General features: G+C 41.0%; 1 protein-coding gene across 1 annotated transcript; it reads left to right on the top strand.

Annotated features, from left to right (window-relative positions):
- Window positions 1–415: 415 nt before the first annotated feature.
- Window positions 416–13772, top strand: LOC129766221 (uncharacterized). Its single transcript, XM_055766733.1, has 5 exons — window positions 416–525; window positions 8327–8541; window positions 8602–11225; window positions 11270–13601; window positions 13708–13772. Exons 1-5 carry the CDS (start codon window positions 416–418, stop codon window positions 13770–13772), a joined length of 5346 nt encoding a protein of 1781 aa, XP_055622708.1.
- Window positions 13773–22633: the final 8861 nt, after the last annotated feature.

Below are 22633 nucleotides of genomic sequence, written 5' to 3'. Positions count from 1 at the left end.
CATATTTTCTGTAACAGAGAAACATGTTATTTGCAAGTGGATGAAAAATCTTGCACAAGAATTGTGTCTGAAAATAATCTGATATTATAACGTAGAGTTTTGATAGAAGTACTAAATTTTTATATTAAAAACTAATTTTAAAGGCCTATTAGAAGCTGTTACGAATTACTTTCTGGAACGGCTGCTCTCAGCCCCCGGGGATCTATTCTGCTGGTTCCGGAAGGGAACGCAGCCTAAATCCCTTGGCCTTACCTATGACCGTGCAGGGGTGGACGCGAAAGGTCTCTTTTGGGTCCTCGCTCAGAGTCGTCGCGTGGGCTGTGTGGGGAGGTTTTCGGGTTTGGGTTAGCGAGAAGAAGTAATTTGCAGGTTAACAAACAATGTTTATTCGCTTACGGATTCTTCTTTTTTGGTAATGGTCGTCTACTCGGATTGGTGGCGGGTGGTGATCGGCTACGGCGTCGTCGGAAATGGTATCTGCGAGATGACGGTCGGCAACGGCGGACGGCCGACTCATATGACGAGGTGATTTCCCCAGATCTTGGCTTCAGTGGAAGGTCGCAAACTCCGTGTCGTTCTTGACGATGAACGAGTGGAGCGTGACGAGCAACTCGTGACAACTGGCCTGCGTAGCTCCTTTACAGTGAGCCGTACCAGCACGGGGCTGATGAGGGCGAGGCAGACACACTCTTATCGCTGGTCCTTGATGCTTAGCTGGCAACCTCTGCGGCCAGCGACCAGGGTTTTTTCAGTCGGTTTCACCGCTCAATAAATCGATTGACAAAACGTGGTATTATCACAACGAAAACTTTTATAAAAACTTGATCACTTCGATCGATATGTACGCTTCCGCGGTCGAAACCCAGAGAACTCAATTCCTTTCCAATTCCTATCTCGAACCCTTCTTCCTTCCTTCTTCCCGAATTCTTCCGTTCCAACCATTCCACTTTCCTACCATTCCAACCTTTCTTCCAGTCCTATCCATCGATGTCATCTAGTGGTTATTCTCACCCAATCACCCACCATGGGAGAGATTCAAAATTTAATAGGGTTTTCCCGTTGGTTTGGGATCCACACATTTTGCTGTCGTCGAACATTGTTTTTTCCACCTTCGACCACCTCTCCCGGAATCCAAATGGTGAAAATCAAATTTTCGTTAAAATTCTATTCGATATTCTCATTTGTAACAATATATGGTTACAAAGATCAATCAATGAACAGTTCTGCGATTAGACCGATGAACGTGCGCTTAGTAAGAAAACGTGGAAGTGATATCGAAAAATAAATTTTGGGCGGGACGAAGTTTGCCGGGTCAGCTATTTTCGTATAAAACACACGATTGAAAATCATGTGCTGCAAGCCCGGCCAAATACTAACGCCAGTGAGTTTCACAACCGGCCATCTCCACATCCGCTAGGACACGCTGCACTGCCCATGTTTGTATAGGAGACGTAAACGACAAAATGAACAAAATCGACTTTTTCGTTGTTTCGCATTCTACACAATGTAATACGTTTGCTCAACATGCAAACAAACAATTTTTGTTCGAAAAAATTTGAGCAATTTTGAAAAAACGTTTCCGAAATATCACTGTTTGTCCGCATAACAGACGTAGTTCCATACAGCTTTCATACATCGTTCGAAAATCAACAATTGTCAGTAATATGTGCTATAGGCTAAATCTACATTTGAATCACATTCTTTGTAGAGTCCAAACATGTATGTCACGATGGTGTCTTATTACTTAATGTTTCCTAATAGATGAATATAAGAAACCATTGAAACGCTGCTCATATAATTACTATTTTCTGTACACGATTAACAAAGATAAGCAATTGTGTTTTTTAATGTTATAATTACCTAAATTTCTGCAATTGAATCTTCGAGTAGATAATGAAACAATCAGATCAGTGGTAAAATTAAAATAATATTGATTCTTAGCATTATAACTCCTCGGATTCAACATTGAGTTATTCCACATACTCAGCATTTACTCCTACCGTTGAAGTATTTTTTTTTTTATCTGTATTATAGTGATTTTCAACTCATTTGGCTGGTTCGTCACTTTTACTTCCATTTTTGGAAGAATGTCGGGAGTGAGAATTGAACTCGTGACCTTTAGCGTGAGAGGCATGGATGTTACCACTACGCCAGATCGCCTCCACTGCCGTTGAAGTAAGTCACTCCACCATCTTATTGATCGTGATATCGGTAAATTTTTCTTTACAAATTCAATTAATTGAAAAAAAAACACAAACCTACTGTTCTTATCATATCCCAGAGTATTCTTCAGGAAAAAAGTACTATCATAGACTCGCAACAAATGAAGAGCACCTTTTCCATATATTTCACTAAATTTCTTCCAAACCTTTTTGATTTTATCCGATAACAACTGAAACTACCGGCGAAGACGTCTTGACTATTATCGGAATTGTAAATACTAACGCTACAAACAGAGCGACCTAGTGATTACGTCTAGCCAAGCGGATAAATGATCATTGAAACCATTGATTGTCCGCATAAATAGACGCAAACGTTTTCCAAATGCAAAAAATATGTTATAATCCGCAAAATCACCTAGGGCCTCTTTTGCCGATAATATCCTTCAACTGGACAGATTATTTCATCGGAAATTTGCATGGTTATGCTTGTAGGCCAAATACAACAGAGATGCGTTTTCCCAACACTAATGGTGTTGTCGATTACGTCTCCTATGCAATCATGGGCAGTGCATTTCCAAATCAAAAAGGCGCGATGTCTGGCGACTACCTAGTCTCTTTCCTTTATCAACATTGTCGGGTATTTGTAAACATTATTATTTTCTATGGAGTAATTCAACACCACATCAGCCATGATCGTCTCCGTTTTTTTGACGTAGGATTACGTTTTTCGGGAACATATTGGGGTACGAATTGAAAATAGAAAATTGAGCACATCGTGAAAATTGTCCAATATCAAACGTTTATTGCTCAGTCATTACATGACGGACTGATGGAATGTTTGCGCCAATCGATTCCGGCACTTCATAACAATTTTTTATATTGAATAAAATAAAAAATGTAATGAAACTAACTATCGAACAATTGAAAAATCTCAACCCCTATTCTAACGGAAATACCCACTTCTGATAGTCGAAATTGACGACACATGCGGCGAGTCCCTAACAGAGACATCAAAACCAAGCTGCCTGGGGGAATTCGGCATTGCAAATACATAGGGGAAACTTTAGTTCCTACCGAAATGTATTCCCTAACAGAGATATGAAAATCAAGCTGCCTGCCATTGTCGGGGCCATTTTTATATTGCAAGTATATATATTATATAAGTATATATTGAGTGATACAATTAATTCTAACAAATAAAATTTAAATTCGGTTTATTTTCTTCTCTCGCTCTCTCTCTCTCTCTCTCTCTCTCTCTCTCTCTCTCTCTTTTCTCTTTCTCTCTCTGTTTATGAACCCGATACTGTAACGGTTCGCACAGCACAGCGTTGGTTTGATCGCTTTCGTTCTGGTTTAGTGGCTGTCGAAGATACACCCCGTGCTGGCGGACCAAGCGTCGTGGAAACCGATAAAATCGTTGAAATCCTCCAAGTAGGCCGGCTATTGAGCACTCGCTCGATTGGCAAGGAACTGGGTATAGACCATAAAACCGTTTGGAACCATTTATTGATTGGATTCCAAAAAAAGCTGGATGTAAGGGTGCCACACGAGTTGACGCAAAAGAAATCTTTTAGACAGGATCAACGCCTGCGATGCACTGCTGAAACAGAACGAACTCGACCCGTTTTTGAAGATGGTGACTGGTGATGAAAAATGGATCACGTACGACAACCTGAAGCGAAAAAAGTCGTGGTCGAAGCGCGGTGAGCCGGCCCAAACCATCGTCAAGCCCGGATTGACAACCAGGAAGGTTTTGCTGTGTGTTTGGTGGGATTGGAAGGGAATCATCCACTACGAGCTGCTCTACTATGGCCAGACCATCAACTCAGTTTTCTACTGTGAGCAGCTTGAGCGTTTGAAGCAGGCGATTGACCAGAAGCAGCCAGAAATGATCAATAGGAATGGTGTTGTTTTCCACCAGGACAACGCTCGGTCTCACACATCTTTGATGACCCGCCAGAAGCTACGGGAGCTCGGATGGGATGTCCTATTGAACCCACCGTATAGTCCAGTCCTGACTCCAAGTGATTATCATCTCTTCCGGTCCATGCAATACGCTCTTGGTGATACTAAGTTGGGTCCGAAAGAGGCTTGCGAAAACTGGCTGTCTGAGTTTTTTGCAAATAAGGAGGGGGGCGGGGGGTTTATAAGGAGGGGGGTGTAATATGAAGTTGCCTTCTAAATGACAACAAGTTTGCGAACAAAACGGCGCATATTTGACTTAAATTGTATATATAGTTACAATTTGGTAAGCATGTGGCTACCACGACATCGAGCATGTTGTCTGGTCGTGTATCCGGTTCTATGCTGCCCGCTCTCAGCTTTCCATAGCATTGAGGACAATAGGCAGACAATCAGATCCCCGTCCGTGATATCTTAGGTAGCCGTGACCCTGCTCTTCTGCTTCATCTATACCTGTTCCTCAGAAACGCCAATGTCAACGTTTGATGATGTTTCCTCCGTTGTATCCCTGTATCATATCCCTCCTATCCAATCGATAAACTTTTACTTAGTCGCGGCAATACATACACATACTCTTTACAGATACACAGGTCGTAGGTTGTGCAGGCCACTGATCATTCAACAAGAGCCAAAGGTTGTACCGCTCATGGCAACTTTACACGAGCTGAAGATTGTACCGCCCAGTGACCATTCTACCCTGGATTCCTCGAGTCAAGAGAGATGCACCACGATTTATATGAGGTACAGACTAGGGGGGCGTCGCTGATCAATGGTCAGTTGCACCCCAATAGGAAGTATCCCGTGTCGGCCACACATTCATAGTACTGAAGACTGCAACATTCCAATTATGAGATCTTTGTAATACTAACCTCGAGCCAACCGCGAGTAATCGGTTACATATTACATATTATATGATGTAGGATTCCGTTATCTATCTGTTGATTTTGGATATGTTTGAAGAATTACATCGTTAAACTCTTTGATAATGATTTGGTGGTCTGAAAAGGGTTGTTTGTTTGGTTGTTGGGTATTGTTTGTTCACTCCACCAGTGTTTACCGAGTGATGATGACAGAAGGATGGTAAACAATCGTTGGATGATGCGTATCAGATAAAAGATACCGATGTGGAACGAGATATGATGAAAACCGCCCTCTATGATCCTAGACGAGATGCCTCCTATGTTATGTATGAATGAAATAAAGACAAAAACAAACTCACAAATGTAATATAAAATAATTACCAATATCGAACACAATTATCATTTTTTCTCATCAGTAAAAACATGTTACTTTAATATAGAGAAAACATATTAGAAAAGGAAAAGGTAATTTTCTTTTATAACTTTCACTTTCTGAGTGTATATCCAACCCAATGGGAATTTTAATTGGATTAACAGCACCTAATACTATATGTAAAGCATATGGGAAATATGTTTTTTTCTAATATTTCTTCACTTTTCCAATTTTTCTCGCCGTATAAACAACACAACAAAACAGACAGCTTAAACCAAACGACCCGTTCTCGAGCGGGAACACACCTTGGTTTTTATTTATAAAAATAGAAATAAATCGTTTCACATATCAAGTCATTTTTAACACAACTGCTACCATATACAATTTTACAATTACACTTGTGCTAAATTTTTCACAATACACGATCGGTCATTGAAATTAAATTTCACGAAGCAACCAACATTTAAGTTCCAAATTTAAATTTCATTTGCTACAATTAATCGCATCACTCACCTTACTTGCAATATAAAAATGCCCCCGACTTGCATATATTTCCAATGCCGATTTCCCCCGGGCACCTCGGTTTTGTTATCTTTGTTAGGGAATAAATTTCGGTGGGAACAAAAGTCCTCTCTACTTTCATTTGTTTGCAATGCCGATTTCCCTCAGGTAGCATGGTTTAGTTGTCCTTTTTAGGGAATACATTTCAGTGGGAACAAAAGTTCTACCTACTTTCATGTATTTTCAATGCCGATTTCCCCCTATCAGCGTGGTTTTGATGTGTCTGTTAGGAAACACATTTCGGTGGGAACAAAAGCTCCCCTTACTCTTATGTATTTGCAATGCCGATTTCCGCCAGGTAGCTTGGTTTTGATGTCTCTGTTAGGGATCCGCCGCATGTGTCGTCAATTTCGACCAATCAGAAGTGGGTATTTCCGTTAGGATAGAAGTTGAGATTTTTCAAATGTTCGATAGTTAGTTTCATGACATTTTTTTATTTTCTTCATTATACAAAATTCTTATGGAGTGCCGAAATCGATTGACGCAAAAATTTCATCAATCCACAATGAAATGGCTGAGCAATAAGCGTTTGAAATTGGACAATTTTCACGATGTGCTCGATTTTCGATTTTCAATTCGTACCCCAATATGCTCCCGAAAGACGTAATCCTACGTCAAAAACTTAATTCAAATACGGTTACTACAAACAATCACAGTCCTAGTGAAGTTCTCGTTCGTATCCCTAAGCTCAAACCCATATACTTTTTTGGCTATTTTTGAAACCCCATGTGGTTCACCATATGATTAACACTAGGTTTACGGAGCGCGTCATTTTGACGCATTTCGAATATTGTAAAGAAAATTACAAAACCGGTTGCATTTTTATTTTATCTCTTGTAATGACTTTAATCCATTGATCGAGGTGAATATATATTGAAGTCTATTTCCTTCAAAAATATTGATATATCGAAATTCTCTATGTAGTATTCCTACCTTTACGAATGTGCGTCAATTCAACGCGATCGTTATGTAGACAAAATTTTGAGTAAACATGCAAAGACTAATAATATTTGAAAAATGTATTGAAATGTACTGACATTTTGATCTGTTATCTCCATATGCGATGTCATCATCTCAAATGAAACAAGCGATGAACAACTGTTGCCGGAAACAACAATAGAAAAAATGGAATGCAGAATGTCAATTGATGTCAAAGTGCGAAGAGATTTTAAAAATTTCAGTTGCTTAGTTCGAGTTTAAAAATGAAATAGTAGGATATTTTTTGTATAAATAATATTATTGTGAACCTCAATTTTACATTTTCTTATTTTACTTATAGTTTATAATTAAGTTGCTTTCTATATGTTGTTATATAAACATTTCATGCCAAATCCATTATGTGGTTATCAGATTTTCGTCAAAAGCGGTTATTTTGTTCTTTATTGCAAAACATTAGACCCGTACTTTTCAATTCATAGCTGGAATTTTTGAAAAAGGTCATTTTGGGAAAAAGTGGAAAAAATGATTTTTCGGAAAACCCTAAAATGGGAATGGGCACCCTAATAAAACAAAATAAAATAAAAATACGGGTTTAATACTTTGCGATAAAAAACAAAATGACCACTTTTGACGAAAATCTGAAAAACACTATTGTTTGATGAACAAATGCAGAGCCATCTATGAGAAATAGCCCGCTTGCAAGGGAATTTCCGACAGTCAAGCGAAACCATAAAACCAAAATCAAGAAAATAAAAAACTAGTTGACTTCCGGCAATGAACATCTATAAAAAGGCATTAGATCGAATGTAGCGCTCTTTTTTACCTTTCGGTGTTTTGATGGAGACGGCCTGCTAGATGACGTGACACAGTTCTATTTATTTGTTGAAATAGTTATTAAAATAAATTTACCTGGAATAATGGAGTAGGAGTTAAAATGTAGTGAATTACATGAAAATTAAATATAAAATGTAGCGAATTGAAGCTGGAAAGAAATGAAGAAATAAATTAGTTAGACTTACCTGCAATGAAAAATAAATAGAATAAATGTGTGTACACTTACCTGGATCGAAGAACTCTTATCTACTGCGTCGCCTTTTCGGAGAGTGTTACCGGGAAGAAAACTTACCTATTTACTGCATACTTACCCTGAAGTGATTACTCAGTGATCCCGCTCTTCTTTGCTGTCGACAAAGTGGTCCTTCGAACCGGATCAACGTCGAACTCCGTTGATCCGGCATCTCTATTGCTCCTGGAATACTAACCACGTGGCTGTGTGCAGTTGAGGTTACCTACCTGGTACAATTCCGGTCGGAACGATCTTCGATCTCTTTCTAAGACGATCTTTATCACTGCTGGTTACTGCGCTGCATTAATTTATACAAGGCATTGAATATTGCCTTAAGAAGGTAATTAGCGTTCCATTCTTTCACATTAATTCCGTTTGTGCTGCGTGGTCTTTCGCTTTCCAGATCCCGCTTCATCATGTCCAGCGATAGGCGAATCAAATCGCTGAAAACGAGGCAGAAGAGCCTCTTATCCTCATTCAATCTCATCGTGACGTTCGTCGACACCTACCACGAAGAAACCGGTGCTTGTGAGGTACCTGTCCGTTTGGAGCACCTTGTTACGATCTGGAATGACTTCAACACTGTACAGAGCGATTTGGAAACGCTGGACGAGGCCGGCACCTAACATCATCTGAAACCCCGCATCGACTTCGAAACTGCCTATTTCCGTGTAAAAGGTTTTCTTCTGTCGCTGAATAAAGCTCCATCAACTCCAGTTAATCCTCCGTCTCCGACAAACCAATCAAATCAGCAATTCCCTACAACGGCATCACATATCCGTCTACCGGACATCAAGCTGCCTGTTTTCTCGGGAAACATCGATCAGTGGCTCAACTTCCACGATCTCTTCGTCTCACTAGTCCACTCGTCGCACGAACTCTCTAGTGTGCAGAAATTTTATTATCTTCGCTCATCTTTGGCTGGAGAAGCATTAAAGCTAGTGCAAACAATAGCAATCAGCGCCAACAACTACTTCGTAGCCTGGAATTTGCTGCTGGAGTATTACCAGAATACCGTACGACTAAAGCAGTCGTACATTGACTCGCTTTTCGAATTTCCTACTCTCAAACGGGAATCCGTTTCGGAGTTGCATTCGCTGGTGGAGAGGTTCGAAGCTAATGTAAAAATCCTCAAACAACTCGGCGAGAAAACTGAATACTGGGACATTATTCTCATCAGAATCTTGAGCATCCGCCTAGATCCCACAACAAGGAGAGACTGGGAGGAGTGCGCTTCAACGAATGATGCCATGAAATTCAGCGATCTAACATCTTTCATCCAACGACGTGTCTCAGTACTTCAATCGATTGGACGAACCAGCGATGTTTCCCAACCTCAGCCAACGAAAAGGCCACTTCCGCGTCCTGTTTCTAGCCACGGAGCAAACAGCATGAGCCCGAGAAAATGTATCATGTGTCCAAATCATCATCCTCTATATTTGTGCGCAGTCTTCTCCAAGCTAAGCATCGGAGACAAAGACAAAGAAGTTCGTCGTCATCAACTGTGCCGGAACTGTTTGCACAAAGGACACCGAGCAGATAATTGTCCCTCTTCCAGCACATGTCGCAAGTGCCATGGTCACCACCACACTCAGCTCTGCTCCGACTCATCGTCAACATTTCCCAGCGCCAAGGTTCCAGAATCATTTCAATCAAAAGAAGATCGAACACAAACAACGGATGATAAATCGTCGGTGTCGATGTCAGCAGCCCTCGGAGAAACAGTTGCTAACGCTTCTTCAGGTCGTGGAGTGAAAAGCGTCGTTTTAGCAACAGCGATCGTATTGGTGGTTGACGATAGTGGTATTGAACACCACGTCAGAGCTCTTCTGGATTCCGGCAGTGAGTGCTGCTTTGCAACTGAGTCATTTGTACGACGGCTCGTAGTACAACGTCAGAAAATTAATCTACCGATCACCGGAATAGGACAACGTTCGACACATGCTCGCTTCAAGATTGTGTCTACGGTTCGTTCGCTAGTGACTGAATACTCTGCTTCGGTTGACTTCGTCATTCTACCGCGGGTTACTGTCGATCTGCCAGCTACTTCGTTCAACATTTCATCCTGGAAAATTCCACCCGGGATCCAACTCGCAGACCCATCGTTTCACCAAAGTGCTCCTATCGACATCATATTAGGAGCCGAACTATTCTTTGATCTGTTCAAAGCCGCTGGCAGAATTCAGCTCGATTCCAATGGTCCACTGTTCGTGAACTCCGTTTTTGGCTGGATCGTCTCCGGAAGAAACTCTACTGGCCAGTCAACAGCTCCAGCATCGGTTAATATCGCCACCATCGTAGATCTCCAGCAGCAAATGGAAAAATTCTGGACCTCTGCAAACTACTCGGCGGAAGAAGCAGCATGTGAAGAACACTTCCAACGCAACGTTTCCAGAAATTCCGAGGGTCGCTATATAGTTCGTCTACCTGTCAGGAACGACACTCTCTTCAATCTAGAAGACAATCGTCGTGCAGCTATTCGCCGTTTTCGTTTTCTGGAACACCGCCTGTTGCGTAATGGAAATCTCCGGAAACAATACTGCGACTTCCTGGAAGAATACCGTGCCCTCGGACACATGTATCGAGTGTACGACCATGAGAATGCAACATCTCCGTCCTACCATCTCCCTCACCATTGCGTTGTTCGCGAGGACAGATCAACAACAAAGGTACGCGTTGTCTTTGACGCGTCTTGTAAAACGCCGTCCGGTCCCTCCTTGAACGACGCACTCATGGTGGGTCCAGTCATCCAAAAGGACATCAGGTCAATCATCATACGATCCCGGATTCGTCCTATAATGATGATCGCTGACATCAAACAGATGTACCGACAGATACTGGTGGACAAAGAGGACACTCCACTTCAGAGAATTGTGTGGCGATTCTCCCCGGACGATCCTCTCGAGACCTACGAATTGAGAACGGTCACTTACAGGACTGCCAGTGCTCCGTTCCTCGCTACACGTGTCCTCCAACAATTACCCGAAGACGAGCGACATGAACATTCACAGGCAGCGACGGTCTTGAAAAGGGACTTCTATGTGGACGATTTGTTCTCTGGCGCAAATTCCGTGCAAGAAGCCATCGTACTTCGCCAGCAGCTTGAGTTCCTTCTCAACAAAGGAGGATTTCAACTCCGTAAGTGGGCATCGAATGAGCCAGCGGTGTTAGAGGCAATATCACTGAATAACCGGGCTCTCCAGGCATCTGTTGACTTCGATCGAGATTCGTGCATAAAAACCCTAGGCCTTCATTGGGAACCATCGACGGACAACCTGCGCTACAAGATCGACCTACCAATCGTTTCCGAGGAAAGGTTGACCAAACGCATAGCTCTCTCTCTCAGATTGCTCGCCTGTTCGACCCCCTCGGCCTAGTGGGGCCGATCGTTACCACCGCTAAGCTATTCATTCAGGCGTTATGGACGCTCAAGGACAGCGACGACAAGGTTCTAGGCTGGGACCAAGAACTCCCGCCACCGATGATCGAACACTGGACATCATATCTCTCGCAACTTCCGCGACTGAACGAGCTCCGTATTCCTCGTTACGTTTTGTGTCGTAACCCAACCACAGTACAACTTCATATATTTTCCGACGCCTCGGAACGCGCTTATGGCAGTTACGCCTATCTCCACTCGACGAACTCTGACAAAACCATCACCGTAGCGCTTCTTACAGCCAAGTCGAAAGTAGCACCAATAAAGAAGCAAAGCATACCACGACTTGAACTCTGCGGCGCACTGCTTGCGTCACAATTGTACGGAAAAATTACGGCCTCTCTTCAACTGTCAGCCGAAACCTTCTTTTGGGTCGACTCAACGGTGGTACTCAGCTGGTTGGATTCAACTCCATCAACGTGGACAACTTTCGTGGCGAACCGCGTTTCTAAAATCCAACTCGCCACGGATGGATGTCGTTGGAACCATGTAGCAGGACAATTAAATCCTGCAGACTGCATCTCGCGTGGGACGACAGCAGAACTTCTACCCCAGAATGAACTTTGGTGGAGCGGACCCTTTTGGTTGAAACAACATCTCAGCTGTTGGCCAATCCAGCATCGTGATGAGTTAAAAATCATTGAAGCTCAACGAGAAACCAGAAAAACTCCAGTCGTATCTGCTCCCACCATGATCGAGCCCACATTCTTGGACCAATTCGTCGAGAAATTTTCCTGCTACGATCGCATGATGCGTGTACTCGCCTATTGTCAGCGGTTCCATTACAATTGTCTCTCCAGAAAATTCACACGTCGGAATTCCTCTAGTCCTAGCACTGATGAAGTCTCCAGGGCAGAGAAAACACTGATCTCATTGGTTCAACAACAATGTTTCAACAGCGACTGGAATCAGCTTCAGCAGAGAAAACCCGTGTCCGCTAAGTCACCTCTACGTTGGTTTCATCCATTCCTAGCACCAGATGGTCTGATGCACTTTGGGGGCAGATTGGAAAGATCGCAACAGCCTTTCGAAGTAAAGCATCCAATCCTTCTTCCATCGTCACATCGATTTTCACTACTTTTGGTTCGACACTATCACCAAATACATCTTCACGCAGCTCCACAACTGTTGCTGACCATTATTCGTCTCCGTTTCTGGATCACAGGGGCCAGAAAGCTTGCGAAAAGAGTGGTACACAACTGTACTATTTGCTGTAGAGCTCGCCCAAAGCAGGTGGAGCAATTCATGTCCGATCTTCCTGCATCACGGGTCACTGCGTCGCGGCCGTTTTCCGTCACAGGCGTGGACTACTGGGGACCCATACTACTTAAGCAAGCCAGTCGAAAAGCCGCTCCACGAAAGGCTTACGTAGCTGTTTTTATTTGCTTTAGCACAAAGGCAGTGCACCTGGAGCTCGTTTCTGATTTAAGCACAGCGAAATTCATCCAGGCACTGCGCAGGTTCATCTCGCAACGAGGATTCTGCGCCGAAATCCACAGCGACAACGGGAGAAATTTTGTGGGTGCAGCAAACGAGCTACGTCGCCTATTCCGCAGCGAGCATCATCAACAGGCAGTTCAACAAGAAAGCGTGAAGAACGGAATACGCTGGTTCTTCAACCCTCCCAAGGCTTCCAATTTCGGGGGTCTGTGGGAGGCTGCTATCGCCTCAGCACAGAAGCATTTCTACCGTGTTCTTGGACCCAACAAACTAGCTGACGACGACATGCAAACTCTACTCAAACAGATCGAGTGCTGCCTGAATTCTAGGCCACTCGTTCCTCTCAGCGACGACCACACTGATTTCGAACCACTCACTCCCGGACATTTTTTGATCGGTTCCGCGATGAAAGCGATCCCGGACATGGACCTCACGAAAATTCCCTCCAATCGGCTTCGACATTGGGAGCACACGCAGAAAATTTTCCAACATCTGTGGCAGCGATGGCACACCGAATATCTTTCGACGCTTCAACCACGATCGAAGTGGTGCAATCCACCTGTAGTCATCGAGAAAGGCAAATTGGTGGTCATAAAAGACGAGAACACTCCTCCTGTGCAGTGGCCGACCGGACGAATCATCGAACTGCATCCTGGAGCAGGGTCACTCGAGTGGTCACTCTTCAAACACCCAGCGGAAAATTCGTTCAGCCCGTATCGAAGATATGTTTGCTTCCTATTGCAACAACACAACCGTCAACATCATCAGAAGAATCAACGAAGAAAACGGAATCGAATCCGTAAACTCATGTCTTTCTCTGAAAGGACAAGCGATCATCATGAAAACAACCAGCCATCAACGAGGGACTGTTTGACATTTAGTAATATTTTTTTTTGTAATTTCAGAAATGAGATTTCTGAAGGGGCCAGTATGTTTGATGAACAAATGCAGAGCCATCTATGAGAAATAGCCCCCAACGCTTGCAAGGGAATTTCCGATAGTCAAGCGAAACCATAAAACCAAAATCAAGAAAATAAAAAACTAGTTGACTTCCGGCAATGAACATCTATAAAAAGGCATTAAATCGAATGTAGCGCTCTTTTTTACCTTTCGGTGTTTTGATGGAGACGGCCTGCTAGATGACGTGACACAGTTATATTTATTTGTTGAAATAGTTATTAAAAGAAATTTACCTGGAATAATGAATAGGAGTTAAAATGTAGTGAATTACCTGAAAATTAAATATAAAATGTAGTGAATTGAAGCTGGAAAGAAATGAAGAAATAAATTAGTTAGACTTACCTGCAATGAAAAATAAATAGAATAAAAGTGTGTACACTTACCTGGATCGAAGAACTCTTATCTACTGCGTCGCCTTTTCGGAGAGTGTTACCGGGAAGAAAACTTACCTATGTACTGCATACTTACCCTGAAGTGGTTACTCAGTGATCCCGCTCTTCTTTGCTGTCGACAACTATATCGGCTTGGCATGGAATGGGTGTAGATGTGTGTTGCGTCAAAATGACGCGTGTTCGTAGAGATAGGTATACAAGAAACGTACGTAAACCTAGTGTTAATGGTGAAAAACGTACTTTATAGATTTTTCGGGCCATTGTCAATAGTTTCGAAATAAAATTTTTAAAAAATACTGAAATTGCACCGAACTATGATGTATCGAGAAATGTTATTACATTATTACATTATACATTATATCATCAAAAATTTAAGTACCAATAAATTCGAATTGTTGAAAACATTTCTTTTCTGTTTTGATATCCAGTACTGCTCTGATTTGTATTTTAATGTGTTCCTACGCCTTTTCTAGGCGTGCGTGATTTTTTAAAGAATTTTAGTAATTTTACTCGATACAAAAACATTTTTTTTATATTTCAAAAATTTGTTTTTTTTAAATTTTGAGACCTTCTTCTTCTTGGATGGCTTCAACATTCCCTGTGGAACTTTTGCCGTCTCAACGTACACATTAACTAGCGTCATTAATCAATACTTAGTTGAGATTTCTTAAGCCAAATAACACGCCTAGAATGTATTCTGAGGGGCAAGCTCTAGAATACGCGTGACCACAGTGCAATTTTGAGACCTAGTACTGGTATAATTTACCATGGGTTTTTTTATATCCATTTATATTGAAATGAATTCGTATGGGTGTTTTATATTGATAGATATTGATAGATCGTAGAAAATCGCTGATTCGAGCCTCTTCAATCATGTTACAGGATCTTTCAGATCAAACGCTCACGCAACAAATTTTAATAAAGTGAACCAATTTTTATTTTTAAACAACCATGATAAAACTATATTTTCAATCTGATCATAATTTTTTTCGATAACGCGTTTGAAACGGTGAACAAAATCCTTCATGCAAACTCTAACATTACGATGCTGTTCAAAATCCGAGTTATTTCCTCCTTCAATTCCTCAGAGGAAGTAATCGACGACGAGAAATGTTGAAATTCTTACCATAAGAGGACAAAGTTTCATTAAGGCTTCGATTGCTCGAGTAATACGATTTCACTAAAAATACACGTTCTTGTAAATTGTTATCTTGACACCAAAAACCATTCGATCAGACTGAACGAGTAGCCGAATATTATCGTCCCGAAGTGGGGAATGCAGTGTTATCATCGACGGAGCGGAAAAACATTTTTATAAGGAGCTATTCGATTTTTTTGCGTGAGCGTTTAATCTGAAAGACCCTGTACTTATGATTCGAGCTACCTAAAATCACAATTTTTATCATCATATGACCAATTTAAATTACGACTGATTTTTTGAAAGGGCTTATTCTAAATAATTGATCTTTCTTCCAAAAAATCGTAACTCGATTTCTAGATGTCTGATTAAAATATGATGTTTGACAAAGTCATTAGAAAACCTAGAATAAATAACTTTAAATACAAACAAATTTAAAAAAAATAATTGAAAAAACAGGAAGTGGGTTATATCTATGGTATAACCGCAAGGGTGACGTAGGACTATCGTTGATTTAGAGATCATTTGTTTGAAGTTGAATCTAAATCCATCCTGAATGAATGAATAAATAAATATTTGGGTGACTTCAAAAACGAGAGTGTTACGTTGGAGACTCAAGGTTTTATGCATCCAATATTGGATACAAAAAACCTTGTTCTGAAGAATAATCTTCAGAAGCTTTCCTGCTAACTGCACTTGATTGACAAATCACAAAACCAAATGTATGTGGTCGCAGTATTATATGGATAGAAAACATTGAAATAAACTCGCTTGAATGTAATTTTCAATTCCAAGGGGAACTGGCAGATTATTTTTCAGCAACGATCATTTCTTTCCAGGTTTCCTCTCGATAACCAGCAAACGAAAAGAGTTGCGCGCGTGTATATGTGTGTGTGGCGGCTGATTCTATGTCTTCCCGAGGAACCGTATTTCGATGCTGATACTCTCTTGGTCACGAGAGTATCAGCATCGGCTTTTCTGCGCTCCCTCACAGTTAAAACAAACTGATTGCATTTCAGGTCAGGTCAGGCCAGGTAATGAATCCCTCGATCCCTCGCCGTTCAGCTCGTTCAGTAACGATGTTGTCGTGTCGATGTCCTCAGGCGTCGTGCACAAATTACGTAACGCTAAAAATCCGAATTTTGAACCACCTCTCCACCCCCCCCTTTCGTAACGCAATTTCCTATCTCTAATAAACAGAAAGTAACGCAACATCTACCCCCTCCTCCCTTATCCCGTTACGTAATTTGTGCACGACGCCTCACGAAAAATGAATCGGTTTCACCCCCAGAATATCATTTCAGTATGCTTTTCGTGCGTGATTGAATCGAGAGAAGGTGTGGTTTACGATGGCAATTTGGAAGGCAAACTAGAGGAGAATGAACTCTCTGAGTATGAAAATTTCGGCGACTGAGCAATAATCGATTGAAAATTATATAATTTTCGCGATACGAAACATTTTCCGTTTTTCATGTTATGCATCCAATATTAGATACGAAAATATCCTACTGATGGGAAAGAATAATCTTCAGAAGCTTTCCAACTAATTACACTTGATTGAAAAATTACGAAATCAAATGTATTTGGTCGCTGTGTTCGCCATATAATTAGAAAACATTAAAATAAACTCTTTCGCATGGATGTATTCTTCAATTCCCAGGGAACTGGCAGATTATTTTTCAGCAACGATTAGATCTTTCCGGAATTTTCTCGATGCTGTATGGCATTCAAACGAAAATTCTCGTTTCAGTTTGGCCTGCAAAAAACTTTTCTAAACTCTAACCCATCAAATTTGGGGCCCTGAAAAGGGCCGATGATTATATGCTAAGCTAATATAGCACCCTCTCCTTGGATTCGACGGGCCAGCTGAATGTCCTTGGGCATGATGTGACGCGTTTTACGTGGATAGCAGACAAATTTGTATCTTCGAATAAGCCTCCTGCAGCGTCATAACCGCGGAACTTTGGAAGCGCAAGTCGGTTTTGAAGTCCTGAGCAATTCCACGATCCAAAAGCTGCAAAGGTAGCTTGCGGATCAGCAATTCGGTCGACTTCCGATAGCGATGAATTTCACGCAAAGTTCCCGGTCGATAGCGATGTGGCTTCTTCACCTATCCTGCGGCTGGTGCGCTTATCCGAGCTGCTTTCGTGTGCCTTACCACTGAAAGACTAACTATCTATCTGCTTGGTCCCAAACAAACGAGTCGTCACGGTGCGAGAGTAGAGTAAGAAATGAACGAAAGCAAAGGAAGCATCATTTTATAAACCATAAAAGTATAGAATCTAAACCCCACCCTTATTATATTCGTTGCTTACCCTGAGAGAGAAACGAATAACATCGAAGTAAGTATACAGTAATGTATTTGAATCCGGACATTTTGCGTTACATTTAATACCATACCGCAGCCACAACATTTTCTGCATGTTGAATTAATGCGATTGATAATTAACTATCAAGAAACTATCAGTAACTATATTAGCAACTATTAATCGCATAAATTCAACATGAAAAAAAATTTATGGCTGTGGTATGATATTGAATGTAATGCAAAGTGTCCGGATTCAAAAGCATTACTGTAAAAAAGAGTTAACTCGACTGAAATTTTTTCGGTTCGGCCTGCAAAAACAAAATTAAGAGCCCCCGTCGACTGCAGACTGACTTGTCGACCGATAGTTCGGTCGGCTTCTTAATCAGTACGGAGAAAAAAAGTCTGTAGTGTACAGCATAATGCATAGACGTAAGTATGAGCTTCCCCATCTCACATTCCAATAAGATTAATGGGTTTCCAAGTGGGCGCGCTACATACGGATACGAATGATTTCAATAACCTGTTTTCGAAGCTATCATTAAGCTATTGAAACAATTTTTCCACTCAATAAATAGCAATCATATAACTCTTGGACATTTTATCTTTTGTATGAAATGATTATCATACTGTTCCGTTGATCCGAAGCAGAATGAATCACGCTTAAAGAAGGAATGGATTTTTTCTTGGAATTTAGTCAGCAGAAATAATGCCCTTTCCCAACAATTAAAAACGACAAACGGTAAACAGTTTCATCAAAGTGATTTCTTCGATATGGGGATATATTCATTACATCATGTCATATATTTCATATTTTTCATTATGAAATCCATATCCATGGCACCTATCGGTATCGAATTATCATCGACACCACGATTTTCGCTAAATGCTCCTTTCAGTTCGGCCTGTAAAAAACTTTTCTGAACTCTAATCCATCAAATTTGGAGCCCTAAAAAGGGCTGTTGATTATATGCTAAGCTAATATAGCACGCTCTCCTCGGATACGATGAGCCAGCTGGATGTCCTTGGGCATGATGTGACGCGTTTTGTATGGATAGCACACAAATTGATATCTTCTAATAAGCCTCCTGCAGCGTCATAACCGCGGAACTTTGGAAGCGCAAGTCGGTTTTGAAGTCCTGAGCAATTCCACGAACCAAATGCTGCAAAGGTAGCTTGCGGATCAGCAATTCGGTCGACTTCTGATAGCGACGAATTTCATGCGAAGTTCCCGGTCGATAGCGATGTGGCTTCTTCACGCTTCCTGCGGCTGATGCGCTTATCCGAGCTGCTTTCGTGGTGCCTTACCACCGAAAGACTAACGAGCTGTCTGCTTAGTCCCGATGAAACGAGTCCTCACGGTGCGAGAGTAGAGTAAGAAATGAACGAAAGCAAGGGAAGTGTCATTTTATAAAACATAAAAGAATCGAATGTAAACCCCACCCTCTTTTTCTTGTATAAGCTTACTGTATACTCACGAATATAATAAGGGTGGGATTTAGATTCTATACTTTTATGGTTTATAAAATGACGCTTCCTTTGCTTTCGTTCATTTCTTACTCTACTCTCGCACCGTGAGGACTCGAGCTCGTTAGTCTTTCGCAGACAGCTCGTTAGTCATTCGGTGGTAAGGCACACGAAGTCAGCTCGGATAAGCGCACCAGTAGCGCAGGATAGGTGGAGAAGCCACATCGCTATCGACCGGGAACTTCTCATGAATTTCTTCGCTATCAGATATCGACCGAATTGCTGATCCGCAAGCTACCTTTGCAGCATTTGGTTCGTGGAATTGCTCAGGACTTCAAAACCGACTTGCGCTTCCAAAGTTCCGCGGTTATGACGCTGCAGGAGGCTTATTCGAAGATACCAATTTGTGTGCTATCCATGCAAAACGCGTCACATCATGCCCAAGGATATCCAGCTGGCCCATCGTATCCGAGGAGAGCGTGCTATATTAGCTTAGCATATAATCAACGGCCCTTTTCAGGGCTCCAAATTTGATGGATTAGAGTACAGAAAAGTTTTTTACAGGCCGAACTGAAAGGAGCATTTAGCGAAAATCGTGGTTTCGATAATAATTCGTTACCGATAGGTGCCATGGATATGGATTTCCTTATGAAGAATATGAAATACATGACATGATGTAGTGAATATATCCGAAGAAATCACTTTGGTGAAACTGCATTATAAAATTATTTGTGTACGAATGCCGCAATCGATAGTCGACTCTAATTTGCGCTGGGTAATTTACTCGGAGGACTCAATTCCTCCTTTGAGCATTAATAATCTCTTTCTGGCGAAACGATGTGGTATGAATCACATTATTTGAATGATAGAATGAAGAAGTTTTCTGCCAATTTCCTTCAACCTCCAAACGTATCTTTCTCCCGTTTGTCGTTTTCGCGTTCGCTAATCCTCTCTCACAACACCCATTTCTAGTTTGAGAAATTGTTGAGTAAACATTGTTTGCCAGTGCGCGTAGAGCGGGAATTCCTAAAGATTCATTGCACCTCTAATAAATTGCCGAAAGACATTCGCATTCTTACGTTCATTACATTCTTACATTCTTACGTTGATCGCACTTGATTGAAAAAATCCAAAACGAAATGTATTTGGTCGAAGCATTATATGAGTAGAAAGCAAATAATCGCTCGAAAATGACTTGATTTTCGCGATGTGAAACATTTTCCGTTTTTCATGTTATGCATCCAATATTGGATACGAAAATTTCCACTGATGGGGAAAAAATATTCAGAAGCTTTCCTGTTAATTGCGATTGATTGAAAAATAACAAAACCAAATGTATTTGGTTGCAGTGTTATATGGATAGAAAACATTAAAATAAACTATTTCGCATGAATGTATTTTTCAATTCCCAGGGGAACTGGCAGATTATTTTTCAGCAACGATGATAGCAACGAGAATTCCGCGCGTGTATGTGTGTGTGTGTGTGTGGCGGCTGCTTCGATGTTTCAAGCGGAACCGTGGCATCACTCTCCTCCTGATGGATTCCCTTTTGGCCTTAGGTTCACAAACAGGCTCTTGGTGACACCGTTCATCAGCGCATTCATGATAAACGAAATTAGCTTCACAACAACAGCGACAACATGCTCCAATCGCTGTTCAATCATAACTGAGTGGGTTTTCGAGCGGCGCTCGCTTATATACCGATTGGTGATTTCAATAGCCTGTTTTGAAAGCAATTTTAAGACTATTGAAACAAGTTTTTGGATGAAAAGTAACAAGTATATGACGCGTAGACATTTTATCTTTCAAATGAAGTGTTTATCATACCATTTCGTTCAGTTGTTTAAGAGCTATTAACGCTCAAAATCTCGGTCTCCAGCGTAACGCTTTCGTTCTCGAAACTTTGGTTTTACACCCCGGTATAGAAATGAAAGACGTAGTCCTACGTCAAAAAATATTTTGAAAATTTATATTAATTTTTTTCGTTCTCACTCGTTCTCGTTCTCTCGTTTTCATATAATTTTTTGAGAATTTTAAGCAAATGCTTAAAATTCTCATAAAATAATTCAATATCATGGAATACCCAGTTTTATAATGACAGTAGAATTAAATGTATGTTCCAAATTTCAGATCAAACAGTCAACAGGAACGAGGTAAATTTTCTATCAATGTGGGACAACCCTACAAAACACTTAAACATACATACAAACAAGGCAAGCTGAATGGAACCATTAAAAATTAATTGTTTATTTGGGAAATGCGGTCATCTTGGATTTTGTATTTTTCATGATTCTACCAGTCATGCCCTTTCATTTAATACCCATATTGATGAGGTTTTGAAAAAAATATACATGGCGCCATCTTGTGGTGGCGGCCATCTTGGATTTACATTTTTCATAAATATCTGTGTTCTACTAGTCAGTTCCTTTCATTTGATATACATATTGATAAAGTTCTGAGAACATTTGAAATCTGACATTTTGTAACGGTCGCCATCTTTAATTTAAATTTTCCATACATAATTATGTTCTACTGGTCAGGTCATTTCATTCGATACCCATATTGATTGGGTTTTGGGGAAACCCATATTTATGGGATTTTTAGAAAATATGTACATAATCCACCATTTTGTAGGGGCCGCCATCTTTGATTTTCAAGATTATGGAATACGCAGTTTTATAATGACACCAGAGATAAAAATGTGTACCAAATTTCAGATCAAACGGTCAACAGGAAGGGGGTTAAATTTCTATAAATGTGGTACAACGCTACAGACAAAGTTACAAAGTTACAAAGTTGCACCCTTTTTTGCCCTTTCAATTTACTAATTCAGTATAATCATAGATTTTAGAAGAAGAAAAATGCAGACGGCGAAAAAATGCAATATTTTGTACCGCGTAATGTTTGAAAAATTCTGAGAAAAAAATCACGCATATCAAAAAAAACATACGAACACATTTTGAAATAAATTAGAGTAGTACTGGGTCTCAGAATTTAAAGAAATATATTTCGAAATATATAGAATTTTTTTTGTGCCGTGCAAAATTCTCAAAATTGTGAAAAAATTGCAATTATCTATAAATGAGTAGGAAAACATTTGAATACAAGTTGGAGCATTACTGGATTTAACAATAAAAAAAATGTGGATGAATAAATTTATAGAGCCTTGTTTACACCTTGTTCAGATTTGTTTTTTGTACTGCAATCGGCAACGTTCTAGAACGAAGATTTACAACGCTACGAGAATTAGCTCATCAGTAACTCTTATTCTACATCTACCTCATACCGGAGACCAGCTCTTGGTTAGCATCAGTTATCCGAACACTGAACTGGAAACATGTAGTATCGGCCTGATATCAGCCAATTACTCCCAACAAAGCCCGGTAGAAGAACCCCTACAGCCGGCATCGACCGCCAAGTTCTGCTCCGTGGGCGAAAAGCGGTGAAAAGTTCATTAACATCATCCCAACCAACCACCCGATGTTTGCTTTTCCTGCGTACCTCCGGCCACGCGTTTCTTTGTGCGAGAATAGAAGCAAGCCGCCAGCCACCATTATCGGGCAACGAGT

This window comes from Toxorhynchites rutilus, chromosome 2 (assembly GCF_029784135.1).
Source record: "Toxorhynchites rutilus septentrionalis strain SRP chromosome 2, ASM2978413v1, whole genome shotgun sequence".
Lineage (NCBI taxonomy): Eukaryota > Metazoa > Arthropoda > Insecta > Diptera > Culicidae > Toxorhynchites > Toxorhynchites rutilus.
This window is presented reverse-complemented; position numbering and strand designations above follow the sequence as displayed.